This window comes from Artemia sp. Qi Xiang Cuo, chromosome 13, assembly GCF_049724085.1.
Source record: "Artemia sp. Qi Xiang Cuo chromosome 13, ASM4972408v1, whole genome shotgun sequence".
NCBI lineage: Eukaryota > Metazoa > Arthropoda > Branchiopoda > Anostraca > Artemiidae > Artemia > Artemia sp. Qi Xiang Cuo.
The window spans coordinates 16407924-16424700 of record NC_142806.1 but is presented as its reverse complement, the minus strand read 5'-3'; the positions used below and the strand labels follow the sequence as shown (position 1 = coordinate 16424700).

Here is a 16777-nt window from a genome sequence, read left to right as displayed (position 1 = left end):
AGTGTTTGGTTGTGGTTTACCTTGTCACAGTTACATTTTCTTGATTTTTCAAAGTTCATTTTGAATTTCTTTCATTGAAATGCAAGAGTTGGAATATTTCAGTAGTGTTTGGTTGTGGTTTACCTTGTCACAGTTACATTTTCTTGATTTTTCAAAGTTCATTTTGAATTTCTTTCGTTGAAATGCAAGAGTTGGAATATTTCAGTAGTGTTTGGTTGTGGTTTACCTTGTCACAGTTACATTTTCTTGATTTTTCAAAGTTCATTTTGAATTTCTTTCGTTGAAATGCAAGAGTTGGAATATTTCAGTAGTGTTTGGTTGTGGTTTACCTTGTCACAGTTACATTTTCTTGATTTTTCAAAGTTCATTTTGAATTTCTTTCGTTGAAATGCAAGAGTTGGAATATTTCAGTAGTGTTTGGTTGTGGTTTACCTTGTCACAGTTACATTTTCTTGATTTTTCAAAGTTCATTTTGAATTTCTTTCGTTGAAATGCAAGAGTTGGAATATTTCAGTAGTGTTTGGTTGTGGTTTACCTTGTCACAATTACATTTTCTTGATTTTTCAAAGTTTATTTTGAATTTCTATCGTTGAAATGCAAGAGTTGGAATATTTCAGTAGTGCTTTATTGTGGTTTACCTTGTCACAGCTACATTTTCTTGATTTTTCAAAGTTCATTTTGAATTTCTTTCATTGAAATGCTAGAGTTGGAATATTTCAGTAGTGTTTGGTTGTGGTTTACCTTGTCACAGTTACATTTTCTTAATTTTTCAAAGTTCATTTTGAATTTCTTTCGTTGAAATGCAAGAGTTGGAATATTTCAGTAGTGTTTGCTTGTGGTTTACCCTGTCACAGTTACATTTTCTTGATTTTTCAAAGTTCATTTTGAATCATTCAAGAAACGTGATTAAACACGTTTTTAAACTACATGCTATTTGCATGCCTTTCTTGGCACCTTTCCAAACGAGGTGGGATTCCCCGCTGGTTCCTACACATTGCAAAAGTGAGCAGTACGAAAACTCCACATTTTCAACCAGACTGGTTTTGTGACAACACACCCACAGAGATGACACACACACATAGAAATGAGACACGCACAGAACACGACACACAAACAGAGTCATAGTGAGAGAGATATCCAAAAGTTGGTTGACCTAGGTTCACTTAGAGTGGCGCGCCACTCTAAGTGAACCTAGGTCAACCCAACTTTTTGGATATCTCTCTCACTATGACTCTGTTTGTGTGTCGTGTCTGTGCGTGTCTCGTTTCTAGGTGTGTGTGTCATGTCGGTGGGTGTGTTGTCTAAAAAACCAGTCTGGTTGAAAATGTGGAGTTTTCGTACTGCTCACTTTTTTTGCAATGTGTAGGAACCAGGGGGGAATCCCCGCTCGTTTGGAAAGGTGCCAAGGAAAGGCATGCAAATAGCATATAGTTTAAAAACGTGTTTAATCACGTTTCTTGAATGATTCAAAATGAACTTTGAAAAATCAAGAAAATGTAACTGTGACAGGGTAAACCACAAGCAAACACTACTGAAATATTCCAACTCTTGCATTTCAACGAAAGAAATTCAAAATGAACTTTGAAAAATCAATAAAATATAACTGTGACAAGGTAAACCACAACCGAACACTACTGAAATATTCCAACTCTTGAATTTCAACAAAAGAAATTCAAAATAAACTTTGAAAAATCAAGAAAATGTAGCTTTGACAAGGTAAACCAGAACCAAACACTAATGAAATATTCCACCTCTTGCATTTCAACGAAAGAAATTCAAAATGAACTTTGAAAAATCAAGAAAATGTAACTGTGACAAGGTAAACCACAACCAAACACTACTGAAATATTCCAACTCTTGCATTTCAACGAAAGAAATTCAAAATGAACATTGAAAAATCAAGAAAATGTAACTATGACAAGGTAAAACACAACCAAACACGAATGACAGTTTCAAACTCGTTCATTTTAAAGAACAGAATTTAAAATGCCCTATGTACAAGCATGAAAATGTAACATTAAGAAGTAAATCAACATCAAATCACTTATGAAATAGTAAAAATCAATAATATAATCTAAAGAATATAAAATTTATAAATGAAAATAAAATATAAATAAAAGTTTACAATGAAATAAAATACAACTAAATTATGATATATTCAAAATATTTAATTTCATCGAAATAAATTCAAAATTAACTTTGAAAAATCAATAAAATGTAAGTGTGACTAGGTAAACCACAACCAAACACTACTGAAATATTCCAACTCTTGCATTTCAGCGAAAGAAATTCAAAATGAACTTTGAAAAATCAAGAAAATGTAACTGTGACAAGGTAAACCACAACCAAACACTACTGAAATATTCCAACTCTTGCATTTCAACGAAAGAAATTCAAAATGAACTTCGAAAAATCAAGAAAATGTAACTGTGACAAGGTAAACCATAACCAAACACTACTGAAAGATTCCAACTCTTGCATTTCAACGAAAGAAATTAAAAAATAACTTTGAAAAATCAATAAAATTTAACTGTGACAATGTAAACCACAACCAAACACAACTTAAATATTCCAACTCTTGCATTTAAGCGAAATAAATTCAAAATGAACTTTGAAAAAATAAAGAAAATGTAAATTTGACAAGTTAAACAACAACAAAACACTACTGAAATATTCCAACTCTTGAATTTCAACGAAAGAAATTCAAAATGAACTTTGAAAAATCAAGAAAATTTAACTGTGACAAGGTAAACCACAACCAAACACTACTGAAATATTCCAACTCTTCCATTTCAACGAAAGAAATTCAAAATGAACTTTGAAAAATCAAGAAAATGTAACTGTGACAAGGTAAACCACAACCAAACACTACTGAAATATTCCAACTCTTGCATTTCAACGAAAGAAATTCAAAATGAACTTTGAAAAATCAAGAAAATGTAACTGTGACAAGGTAAACCACAACCAAACACTACTGAAATATTCCAACTCTTGCATTTCAACGAAAGAAATTCAAAATGAACTTTGAAAAATCAAGAAAATGTAACTGTGACAAGGTAAACCACAACCAAACACTACTGAAATATTCCAACTCTTGCATTTCAACGAAAGAAATTCAAAATGAACTTTGAAAAATCAAGAAAAATGTAACTGTGACAAGGTAAACCACAACCAAACACTACTGAAATATTCCAACTCTTGCATTTCAACTGAAAGAAATTCAAAATGAACTTTGAAAAATCAAGAAAATGTAACTGTGACAAGGTAAACCACAACCAAACACTACTGAAATATTCCAACTCTTGCATTTCAGCGAAAGAAATTCAATATGAACTTTGAAAAATCAAGAAAAAGTAACTGTGACAAGGTAAACCACGATCAAACACTACTGAAATATTCCTTCTCTTGCATTTCAACGAATGAAATTGAATATGAACTTTGAAAAATCATGAAAATTTAGCTTTGACAAGGTAAACCAGAACCAAACACTAATGAAATATTCCACCTCTTGCATTTCAACGACAGAAATTCTAAGTGAACCTCGAAAAATCGGGAAAATGTAAGTGTGACAAGGTAAAACACAACCAAACACTACTGAAATAGTCCAACTCTTGCATTTCATCGAATGACCTTCCGACTGTCCAATGTCCATTCAGGACAATGTAACTGTGACATGGTAAACCACGACCAAACACTACTGACATATTCCAACTCTTGCATTTCAATGAAAGAAAATTCAAAATGAACTTTGAAAAATCAAGAAAATATAAATGTGACAAGGTGAACCACAACCAAACACTACTGAAATATTCCAACTCTTGCATTTCAACGAAAGAAATTCAAAATGAACTTTGAAAAATCAAGAAAATGTAACTGTGACAAGGTAAACCACAACCAAACACTACTGAAATATTCCAACTCTTGCATTTCAACGAAAGAAATTCAAAATGAACTTTGAAAAATCAAGAAAATGTAACTGTGACAAGGTAAACCACAACCAAACACTACTGAAATATTCCAACTCTTGCATTTCAACGAAAGAAATTCAAAATGAACTTTGAAAAATCAAGAAAATGTAACTGTGACAAGGTAAACCACAACCAAACACTACTGAAATATTCCAACTCTTGCATTTCAACGAAAGAAATTCAAAATGAACTTTGAAAAATCAAGAAAATGTAACTGTGACAAGTTAAACCATCACCAAACACTACTGAAATATTCCAACTCTTGCAGTTCAATGAAAGAAATTCAAAATGAACTTTGAAAAATCAAGAAAATGTAACTGTGACAAGGTAAACCATAAGCAAACACTACTGAAATAGTTCAACTCTTAAACGAAAGAAATTCAAAATGAACTTTGAAAAATCAAGAAAATGTAACTGTAACTGTGACAAGGTAAAACACAACCAAACACTACTGAAATATTCCAACTCTTGCATTTCAACGAAAGAAATTCAAAATGAACTTTGAAAAATCAAGAAAATGTAACTGTGACAAGGTAAACCACAACCAAACACTACTGAACTATTCCAACTCTTGCATTTCAGCGAAAGAAAATAAAAATTAAAATTTAAAAAATCAATAATATTTATCTTTTACAATGTAAACCACATCAAAAAAATAATGAAATATTCAAACTATTGCATTTAAACTAAATAATTTCAAAATGAAATTTTAAAAATCAAGAAAATATAACTTTGACAAGGTAAACCACAACCAAACGCTACTGAAATATTCCAACTCTTGCATTTCAACGAAAGAAAATTCAAAATTAAATTTGAAAAATCAAGAAAATGTAATTGTGACAAGGTAAACCACAACCAAACAATACTGAAATATTCCAACTCTTGCATTTCAACTAAAGAAATTCAAAATGAACTTTTAAAAATCAAGAAAATGTAACTGTGACAAGGTAAACCACAACCAAACACTACTGAAATATTCCAACTCTTTAATTTCAACGAAAGAAATTCAATATTAACTTTAAAAATCAATAAACTGTAACTTTGACACTGAAATATTCAAACTCTCGCATTTCAGCGAAAGAAATTCAAAATGAACTTTGAAAAATCAAGAAAATGTAACTGTGACAAGGTAAACCACAACCAAACACTACTGAAATATTCCAACTCTTGCATTTCAACGAAAGAAATTCAAAATGAACTTTGAAAAATCAAGAAAATGTAACTGTGACAAGGTAAACCACAACCAAACACTACTGAAATATTCCAACTCTTGCATTTCAGCGAAAGAAATTCAAAATGAACTTTGAAAAATCAAGAAAATGTAACTGTGACAAGGTAAACCACAACCAAACACTACTGAAATATTCCAACTCTTGCATTTCAACGAAATAAATTAAAAATGAAATTTTAAAAATCTAGAAAATGTAACTGAGAAATTGAAAAACAAAAAACAAACCTAATGAATTTCAAAATGAAATTTTAATAATCAATAAAATGTAACTGTGACAAGTTAAAACACAACCAAACACTACTGAAATATTCCAACTCTTGCATTTCAACGAAAGAAATTCAAAATGAACTTTGAAAAATCAAGAAAATGTAACTGTGACAAGGTAAACCACAACCAAACACTACTGAAATATTCCAACTCTTGCATTTCAACGAAAGAAATTCAAAATGAACTTTGAAAAATCAAGAAAATGTAACTGTGACAAGGTAAACCACAACCAAACACTACTGAACTATTCCAACTCTTGCATTTCAGAGAAAGAAATTCAAAATGAACTTAGAAAAAATCAAGAAAATGAAACTGTGACAAGGAAAACCACAACCAAACACACCTGAAATATTCCAACTCTTCCATTTCAATGACAGAACTTCAAAATGAACTTTGAAAAATCAAGAAAATGTAACTGTGACAAGGTAAACCACAACCAAACACTACTGAAATATTCCAACTCTTGCATTTCAACGAAAGAAAATTAAAAATGAACTTTGAAAAATAAAGAAAATGTAATTGTGACAAGGTAAACCACAAACAAACATAACTGAAATATTCAAACTATTGCATTTCAACGAAAGAAATTCAAAATGAACTTTGAAAAATCAAGAAAATGTAACTGTGACAATCTAAAACACAACCAAACACTACTGAAATATTCCAACTCTTGCATTTCAACAAAAGAAATTCAAAATGAACTTTGAAAAATCAAGAAAATGTAACTGTGACAAGGTAAACCACAACCAAACACTACTGAAATATTCCAACTCTTGCATTTCAACGAAAGAAATTCAAAATGAACTTTGAAAAATCAAGAAAATGTAACTGTGACAAGGTAAACCACAACCAAACACTACTGAAATATTCCAACTCTTGCATTTCAACGAAAGAAATTCAAAATGAACTTTGAAAAATCAAGAAAATGTAACTGTGACAAGGTAAACCACAACCAAACACTACTGAAATATTCCAACTCTTGCATTTCAACGAAAGAAATTCAAAATGAACTTTGAAAAATCAAGAAAATGTAACTGTGACAAGGTAAACCACAACCAAACACTACTGAAATATTCCAACTCTTGCATTTCAACGAAAGAAATTCAAAATGAACTTTGAAAAATCAAGAAAATGTAACTGTGACCTGTGACAAGGTAAACCACAACCAAACACTACTGAAATATTCCAACTCTTGCATTTCAACGAAAGAAATTCAAAATGAACTTTGAAAAATCAAGAAAATGTAACTGTGACAAGGTAAACCACAACCAAACACTACTGAACTATTCCAACTCTTGCATTTCAGCGAAAGAAAATCAAAATGAACTTTGAAAAAATCAAGAAAATGTAACTGTGACAAGGTAAACCACAACCAAACACTACTGAAATATTCCCACTCTTCAATTTCAACTAAAGAAATTCAAAATTAACTTTGAAAAATCGAGAAAATGTAACTGTGACAAGGTAAACCACAACCACACACTACTTAAATATTCCAACTCTTGCATTTCAACGAAATAAAATTCAAAATTAACTTTGAAAAATCAAGAAAATGTAATTGTGACAATGTAAAACACAACCAAACACTACTGAAATATTCCAACTCTTGCATTTCAACGAAAGAAATTCAAAATGAAATTTGAAAAATAAATATAATGTAAATTTTAAAATTTAAAACACAACATAAAAATACTGAAATATTAAAACTATTTCATTTCAAATAAATAAATTCAAAATGAACTTTGAAAAATAATGAAAATATAACTGTGACAATGTAAAACACAAACAAACACTACTGAAATATTCCAACTCTTGCATTTCAACGAAAGAAATTCAAAATGAACTTTGAAAAATCAAGAAAATGTAACTGTGACAAGGTAAAACTGAGTCTCTCAATCCCCTTAAAGCTCTTTTAAAAGATGCAAAAACTACTTATTTAACACAAAAAATTTCGTTTTTAATGACCACCAAGTAAAGAAAAACCACACGGAATCAGGCAACTGAGTCTCTCAAACCCCTTAAAGCTCTTTTAAAAGATACAAAAAATACTTATTTAACACAAAAATTTCGTTTTTATTGCCCATGAAGTAAAGAAAACCCACACGTAATCATTCAACTGAGTCTTTCAATCCACGTACCGATAATTTATTATATCCAAAAACTAACTCTTTAAAAAATCTCTATCTATATTAATTACCAACCTGTAATGGAAAAACCCCCTGACACAGTAACCTGAGTCTCTATATTCAAGGCCACCTATTTATAAAGTTAAACAACCTACTTATTTATAACAAAAATTTCGTTTTTAATGACCATCAAGTAAAGAAAAACCACACGGAATCCGGCAACTGAGTCTCTCAATCCCCGTAAAGCTCTTTTAAAAGATACAAAAACTACTTATTTAACAAAAATATTTCGTTTTTAATGACCACCAAGTAAAGGAAAACCACACGGAATTAGGCAACTGAGTCTCTCAAACCCTGTAAAGCTCTTTTAAAAGATACAAAAACTACTTATTTAACACATACAAAAACTACTTATTTAACACGAAAATTTCGTTTTTAATGACCATCAAGTAAAGAAAAACCACACGGAATCCGGCAACTGAGTCTCTCAATCCCCGTAAAGCTCTTTTAAAAGATACAAAAACTACTTATTTAACACAAAAATTTCGTTTTTAATGACCACCAAGTAAAGGAAAACCACACGGAATTGGGCAACTGAGTCTCTCAAACCCTGTAAAGCTCTTTTAAAAGATACAAAAACTACTTATTTAACACAAAAATTTCGTTTTTAATGACCATCGAGTAAAGAAAAACCACACGGAATCCGGCAACTGAGTCTCTCAATCCCCGTAAATATCTTTTAAAAGATAAAAAAAATACTTATTTAATACACAAAAATATCGTTTTTAATGACTAAAAAGTAAAGAAAAACCACATGGAATCCGGCAACTGAGTCTCTCAATCCCCGTAAAGCTCTTTTAAAAGATACAAAAACTACTTATTTAACACAAAAATTTCGTTTTTAATGACCACCAAGTAAAGAAAAACCACACGGAATCAGGCAACTGAGTCTCTCAAACCCCTTAAAGCTCTTTTAAAAGATACAAAAACTACTTATTTAACACACAAATTTCGTTTTTAATGACCATCAAGTAAAGAAAAATCACACGGAATTAGGCAACTGAGTCTCTCAAACCCTGTAAAGCTCTTTTAAAAGATACAACAAATGACCATCAAGTAAAGAAAAAACCCATGGAATCCGGCAACTGAGTCTCTCAATCCCCGTAAAGCTCTTTTAAAAGATACAAAAACTACTTATTTAACACAAAAATTTCGTTTTTAATGACCATCAAGTAAAGAAAAATCACACGGAATTAGGCAACTGAGTCTCTCAATCCCCGTAAAGCTCTTTTAAAAGATACAAAAACTACTTATTTAAAACAAAAATTTCGTTTTTAATGACCAACAATTAAAGAAAAAACAAACGGAATTAGGCAACTGAGTCTCTCAAACCCTGTAAAGCTCTTTTAAAAGATACAAAAACTACTTATTTAACACAAAAATTTCGTTTTTAATGACCATCAAGTAAAGGAAAACAACACGGAATCAGGCAACTGAGTCTCTAAAACCCCTTAAAGCTCTTTTAAAAGATACAAAAACTACTTATTTAACACAAAAATTTCGTTTTTAATGACAATAAAGTAAAGAAAAATCACACGGAATTAGGCAACTGAGTCTCTCAAACCCCTTAAAGCTCTTTTAAAAGATATAAAAACTACTTATTTAACACAAAAATTTCGTTTTTAATGACTATCAAGTAAAGAAAAATCACACGGAATTAGGCAACTGAGTCTCTCAAACCCCTTAAAGCTCTTTTAAAAGATATAAAAACTACTTATTTTAACACAAAATACAAGCAAGCAAATAACACGGGAATTCCTATACACGCAAGCAAATAACTGAGTTATTTTTACGTCACAATGTTTCAACTTAAACTCTTTCTAATTATAGCATCCCATTTCTCATATTTTAATTACCTGTTACGCTTTCTTAACCATCGGAAGTTTAACCAACGTAAATTAAGTTATAGACAATACTGGTTTAATCTCTTGGCAAAGGTGTAATGACATGTTTACCTACCAGAAAAACCTGTTTGGTACGGGGGCGTCGTAGAATTCATTAGAAGGACTATACTTTCAGATGGGGAAACCTTGTGATGAACGCCTAGCGGATGCGTTGTCCATTGCATTGAGCTGGTATCATATATGCAATAGATGTCGGTGCGGGACCATCTCCACGGGTAGTAATTAGACGTAAGACTTAGCTCCAGCCTGTATCTCTGTGCACTTCCATCATAGGGTAACCCTTCTTTAATTGCCACTAACTCATATTTTCAGATATTTTCTTTCACCTTTATCTTGCCCTGCTACTGTAATTCAACCCCAAAAACTACTTGTCATACTTTCCCTTTGGCTACTGAATTTTACATGTAGAGAGGGGGAGGGTACAAAAAGCTTAAAAAAATGCATCAGAAATTTGTTTATACGCATTTTTGTTGTTTTTACGAGTCGAAAAAAAATTTTGGGGGGGGATTCAAACTCAGCCCCCCCCTGAATATGCCCTTGGAATTAATTGTCAGCCAAATAACAAAGATAATAACGGGAAACTATTGGATGTGGTAATTACATGTGAGATGTGAAATAATCCATTAACCTCTCTCATAAATTAGATATGTTATAAACGGTCCAATCATGTCCTCCTACATTGTCTCGTCCATTGGATGTTCTTAACTCTTTCTTGTCTAGAAAATATTACATCCTCATTTTTCGCTTCTGGAAATTTTTGAAAAATCGAATTTTCAATGTCAAATATGACTTATCGTATCTTAGCGTCCTTGAAAAACCTTCTGTGTGCAAACGAATCGTCTTTAATAAAAGTAAAAAATGCATAATACCTGTAATATTTACGTTTGGTAACATAATACATTTTGAATTACCTCATACACTCTTGCCTGTTAAATGCCAGATTAATTTTTTTCCTTTTTTGACCATAAAATGAAAGCGAAATTCAAGTTTCGCTATATCAGTACATTGGACCTTAAGGTTAAGTTCGTAATAATAAATTTCAACTAGCAATATGACAGCTAATAACATGTCTGGGAATTATTTTTTTTCCTTTCAAAAATCATTTTCATTTCAAAATTTCAAAAATCATATACTTGAATTGTTCTAAAAGATTCTTATATAAATATTTCGATGTAAATAGAACATATTCCGTAAAAATAATTGCAAAAGAAACTGTATTCCATACAAAAAGAGTATATTTTTTTTACTTTGCAAGAACAAATACCAAAAATACAATCCTTTATCAGTAAAACAAGTTCATGGATATCATGGTGCTTGCCAATAAAACAAGGTCAAGGATATCATGGTCCTTGCCAGTAAAACAAGGTCATGAATAGTATGTTCCTTGCCAACACACTTAAGGCCACAAAATGTAAAATTTTTGGGAAGTAGAAAGAAACTGATTTTAGGACTTCCTATTCACCGTGACCGCAAATAATGCAAAAAAAACTAGATCAGGAATAAGCTAATTTAACGCTAATAGGAAAAGTAGATGAATTGTAAAGGATTTCATGCAAAATGTTAAGAGCGTTTACATTGGCATGTTAAAATCACGTTAAGCTGTCTACGTCTCATATAGTTTTAACATTACACACTTTATTACACTAGTAATTACTGCGTATACTCCCGTATGCCTAGACGTGAAACACCATATTTTCCGTGAAACACCGTGAAACACCATATTATCCGTGATTGCGGCACCAATTTTAGGAACTTGTAAAATGAGGAACACACGAAATTCCAGATGATTCCAAGACTTTTGTCTGACAATGAAATGCCGATTCTTCCTGGTTCATATGTGTGTGTGAAAACAAAAGACTTAAGAAACAGAATTTGTTCCCTTCGGTTATATACATTTTTTGCCTCCAAAACAGAATTGTTTTAGCAGCTGAACCTGCTGCGGAAAATGATGCTTCGGAATGATTTTTGAAAAATGCAAGTTTTGTAACATTACTTATTTTTTAGGATTGAGTACCTAGATACATTTAACAAAACAAAATTTGGTATTCTTAGAGCCAGAACAATAAAAAAAAAACTTAGTCTATTTTCTAAGTCCCCTAATCTAAATAATAATAAAAAAATAGTTTAACATTAACGCACAAAAGTACCTTGACGTCGCTTAGTTTTTATCGGCGCGAAAAGTCACATGAAAGGCCACTCAGGGTAATGTTAAAATCTTGTCTCAGAAATCAGAAAGCACCAGTAACTATTCATTAACTTGAACAAACATGGGTATAATTCATTTTGAAGATATCTTTTCAACTAAACCTTGAGAATTATCTAGGTTGCTCCATTCGAAACAAATTGAGAAACGGCACAGGGAACATTTTAGATACTTACAGTACTATAACGAGGAGAAAGGGCCGGCGGCCTGGTGTAATACTAACATTCCGTCAAATATAGGTCATTCAATTGATAAAATGCTGTAGAATTTAGGCTCATCACTGAAAAAAACACTTACTGTGCGCGTGTTTTTTTTATTATTTATGATTGATTAATTTTCAAATTCATGGAAGTTTGAAAAAAATAAAAAGGTGCATAGCTAAACGATGTATGGGTTTATGGGTTCACTCCTGAACTTCGAAAAACTAGACCAGATAATTAAATGAGGCAATTTTTAATTTTTAAAATACTAGATAATCCGTACTTAATTATAATTTAGGCCCCAATATAAATAAATTTGACTCACAAGTATGCCTTTATTCTTATTGGGGTGGCGTAAATTGCATTATAACCAATACGTAAGTGATACACCTGAGATAAAAATACACCAAACATCAGAGTCAATAGTGAAGCTGATTTTAATTAAAAAGAATCTATGCACCCTTTAAGTGGGGTTGGCACCATAGATCCTGCCATTGATCCAAACATTCTTTCGTTAAACATTATTAACTAATATAAGTAAAATTAAACTGATGAATATTTCACTTCCCCGTGAGTTTCAAGGTTTACTTTCCCTGTGTAAGCGCGATTTTGCGAAAAGTTCAGAGATATAAGTTGCACCTAAAAAACAGATGCTTATATTATTGGATTCATAATTTTCATACCTGTTCATCCACCTAAAAATTCGGTAAATGTATAAAGTTGAATATAAGCTATCAAATAATAGCAAAATTGGCGTCTTACGTTGAAATATTAAGACGAAAGGAAGGTGGATCCCAAAAACTTATACAAGGAATATAAAATCTAAAAACAGTGCGGAAAATGAAAATTGTAAAGATCGATAAAAAGCTAGAAAAAAGAGAGCTTACACCTTGACAGCTTCCTAGACAAACGTCGATGGTTCCTCGAAAAAGGATGAAGTTAGATTCAGGAAACTTGAACGCTTTAAATTTTGCTGTCAATAAATCTCCATCCAGTGTATTGAAGTTTTCAAACAGGTAAGGATCCACAGAGCATCTTAAAAAAAGAATGAAATCAAATTTTTAACACAAACTATTAAATTATGTAGACAGGGGCGGATCCAGGATTTTTTCTAGGGGGGGGGGGCAAAATAGTTGATCTGATTAAAAAAAATTTAGGGGTGGGAGCAAAATAGGTTGATCCGATAAACTTGCGGTAGGAGCAAGTTTAATTAACGCGAATTTGAGTTAATTAAGTAAATTACACTAATTTAGACTACGCTAGGGGGACCCGTGCCCCCTCACTCCCTTCGATCCGCCACTGTATGTAAACTATAAAGCACTTCTTTTGTATGTCTGTCAGTTCTACTATGCATTCCCAAACAAGTGGACCAATTTGGCTGAAACTTGGCACACTTCACTCTCTCTGGTAAGAGAAGTTCAATAAGGTATGAGGTGGGAAAGGGGGAGGGGCACCAATATATCAGTTCGTTTGAAGTGCTTGTAGCATATGTACCCCTTTATGGTAAGAGAGGGCCAAAAAGAGGATTGTTAGTGAGTTTTTCATGGGAATGGAGTCGGGAGGGGATCCTCAGGGACAATCAAAATTAAAAAAGGAAAACATAATCCCTCTTTACATGCAGAGGAGTATATAGCATGCGTGACCAGGGTATATTTGCTGAGGGGGGCCTATGCTCTCACAAAATTCTAAATTTCCCCACGAATTTCTTAATAAAATTCTGATATAAAAAATATCTTTCTTATCGGACTCTCCCCGAAAAAAAACCCTCCGTAGGTAACGATCTCTGACAATAGAAGATCAGCAAGAGAGTGGGTTGGTTATACTATAATATGTTTAATCATGTTATAATATGTTCAATTATGTTATAATATGTTTAATTTGACCCATGTATCTAACAAAGTTTCAGCGTTTACCTACTCTCTTCTCCCAAAATAGGTTCTTGCGAACATGGCTGGATCTCAATAACTATTTTTATAGTCCCCAAAAAAGAAGTCAGTAAAAGAAGGTTATGAAAACCTTTGATAGAAATAGCTATTGAAAAAAAGGCACTATAATCACCTCTAATAGCCAACGCCTTAGGTTTTTATCACGGAAGTCAGGGGATCACGCAATCTGTCATAAATGTACACGCCATTTTTCCTCCTATCACTCTGCTTTCCCAACTTGACTTCTTTTTCAGTTTTTACTAACGCATCGTATCCTCAGTACTATTCCATGCCTCTGACCTGAGAATTATGTCTCTAGGGTACACCAAATGAACCCGGAAGCAGCCTCTTGATAGGGGAATGAAAGGTATAAAACTAGGTACAACCTCTCGTTAAATGTCTGAAGTAACCACTAAAGATGGATAATTGGTATGACATCACTATTCTTGAGAAAAGAGCATCCAAAAAACCCACGTAAATCATAATTTATATCACTCAAGACCTTTACCGTTTCAAAACAAAAGGGTTTGCAACAAGAATCATGTATATTGTTACAAAAACTTACTGAAGTTCGTTGACATCAACTGTTTGTAAAGATTGCATATGAAAATAGCACAATCATTAAAGAAGAGGTCACGTAAAATCGTGCAGCTTATAGTCGGTTTGTACTAACATAAATATTTCATTAAAAAAAAATAAGCTATTGATAATAAACTGAACATTCGTTTGAAGACTTTCCTTTGCTTGGACTTGGAAAAGTGTGTCTTCACAAATATTTGGAAACTAAAATACGGAAAACTCCAAATCTACTTTAAAGTTGAGCCTAGATCTGGAAACACAAAAATAAAATTGTATCAAACTCTGAAACTACTAAAATTTTGAAATAATTTTTTCCTTCTTCTGTACAAAAAGGTTCCATTTTTATTTTATTATAGCGAACCAATACTGGGGTGAAAAAGTTATTCAGATAATTACTTTCAGGCAGTAATTCATCCACAGTGCGGCAAAAATCTCGGCCGTTTGGACCGTTGCCACAAGGCCGTATCCAAGGGGGGGGGGGGGGGGGGTAGGGGGTTTGAACCCCCCCCCCCCAAAAAAAAGTTTGTCTGACTCGTCAAAACGTAACAAAGATGGACATAAACAAATTTTGTAAGCGTTTTTTTGTGTACCCCCCCCCAAAAAAAAAATAAGTAAAACGCCCTCCAAAAAAAATCCTGGGTAGGGCTTGCATTGCCACCCTTTTTTTTTAGTAAAATAAGTCATAAGATTGAAAAATGCTAAAAAAGAAGCAACAAAGTCCAGTATACTAGATAATCATTTTTTTTTTTTACTCGGACCTTTAAACTATGTTTCAATCGTAAGCATCGAAACTAAAATTAAAACAGTCCTTAGGCACAATTTAGATACAATGGCTAGATTATCTATCAACAAATCAGGAAATTGTCAAGAGGTAAGAAAGGCTCTTTGGCCTTGAAGCTTCATATATCATATCTTACAGAAACTAGATACTGGCCGCAAGGAATAGCCTAGACCCAACAGTATTCTCATATCCCTAAAGTCGCGTCTTAACTGGTGCATAAGGATTTTTAGACCTAAGGAAGCTTATACATAAATTGCGGAGACAAGGTTTCACCTCATCTGAATTCATGAAAAAAAAACGATTTGAAGAGACTACACCAGTGGCAGATTCAGGGGAGGGACGAGGGTGGCGTGCGCCCCCCTAACCTAGTCGAAAGTAGTGTAAGTTCCTTAATTAACTCAAGTTTGCGTTAATTAAACTTGCTCCTAACGCAAGTTTATCGGATAAACCTATTTGGCACCCCCCCCAAAAAAAAATCCTGGATCCGCCACTGGACTACACCCTCCAATCCATTGTTGGTCTTATTGATTGTCTGTAGATATCAGACGATAAGAAGTGACCCCTTCCAAACTTCCTCTCCTTCCCAAGGGTGGACCAGGATTTTTTTAGGGGGGGGCACAATAGGTTGATCCGATAAACTTGCGTTAGGAGCAAGTTTAATTAACGCAAACTTGCGTTAATTAAGTAAACTGCACAAATTTAGACTACGATAGGGGCGGGCGCGCATGGGACGGTGTACTACTTTTTCGTTAATAGCACTATTTGTCTTAATGACGCAATAATTCAAAAAGATGGATCCCTACTATCGTTATTCGCCAATTAAGACAAGCCAATTAAGGTAATGAAGACAAGTCAATACACCAATTAAGAGGGGCCAGAATGAACAATTGCAAAGTCTTATTTTTAGGACACTTTGTGATTCTGGGCCCAATTCAAACTATCTTAAGACAATACTGCATTTCCATACAAGGATTAAACAAAAAGACAAGTTTTTTCAAATGAAGGGAAGGAGCAATATTAAAACTTAAAACGAACAAAAATTATTACGTATATAACGGGGGTTGCCACCTCCTCAACACCTCGCTCTTTACGATAAAGTTTTCTAGTACTTTTAAAAAACCGTCTTATTGTTCCAATTAAACAGCCTTTGCGTTCCAGGAGTCATTATTAAAGAATTGAGACAAAATTCAAAACTTTAGCGTAAAGACCGAGGTTCTGAGGTGGGGGCATCTCCCTTTATATATGTAATAATTATAGCTCGTTTTAAATTTGAATATTGCATTTCACTTCCACTTGGAAAAACTTTTTTTTTTATCCTTTTTTAAATAATGCTAGAAAATCTGGCCCCACCTCCACAGAGAAACTCCCTCCCCACGGAAATATCCTCTAGACAATTCGATCCCGGTGAAAATTTACCCCTGACAATTACTCTTAACCACTCTGCGCGTAAAATTGAGACGGAAAAGAGAAAGCAAGACATATAAAAAGAATTTTATATAAGAATTCTGGCAAATTCCCCCAGTGTAAGATCAC

At 32.8% G+C, this 16777-nt stretch overlaps 1 protein-coding gene and 1 long non-coding RNA gene across 2 annotated transcripts in view; both read right to left on the bottom strand.

The window, feature by feature from the left end:
- LOC148945010 (uncharacterized) overlaps positions 1–16777 on the bottom strand; it is a 540330-nt gene that overhangs the window by 191346 nt on the left and 332207 nt on the right. The gene's annotated exons all lie outside the window — the stretch shown is intronic.
- The window catches only part of qsm (Zona pelucida superfamily protein qsm), a 75362-nt gene that overhangs the window by 13442 nt on the left and 45143 nt on the right, over positions 1–16777 (bottom strand). Inside the window, exon 6 of the mRNA XM_089099265.1 lies at positions 12847–12994. Within this exon, the coding sequence (XP_088955391.1) occupies positions 12847–12994 (148 nt within the window). The remainder of the gene's footprint in view (positions 1–12846; positions 12995–16777) is intronic.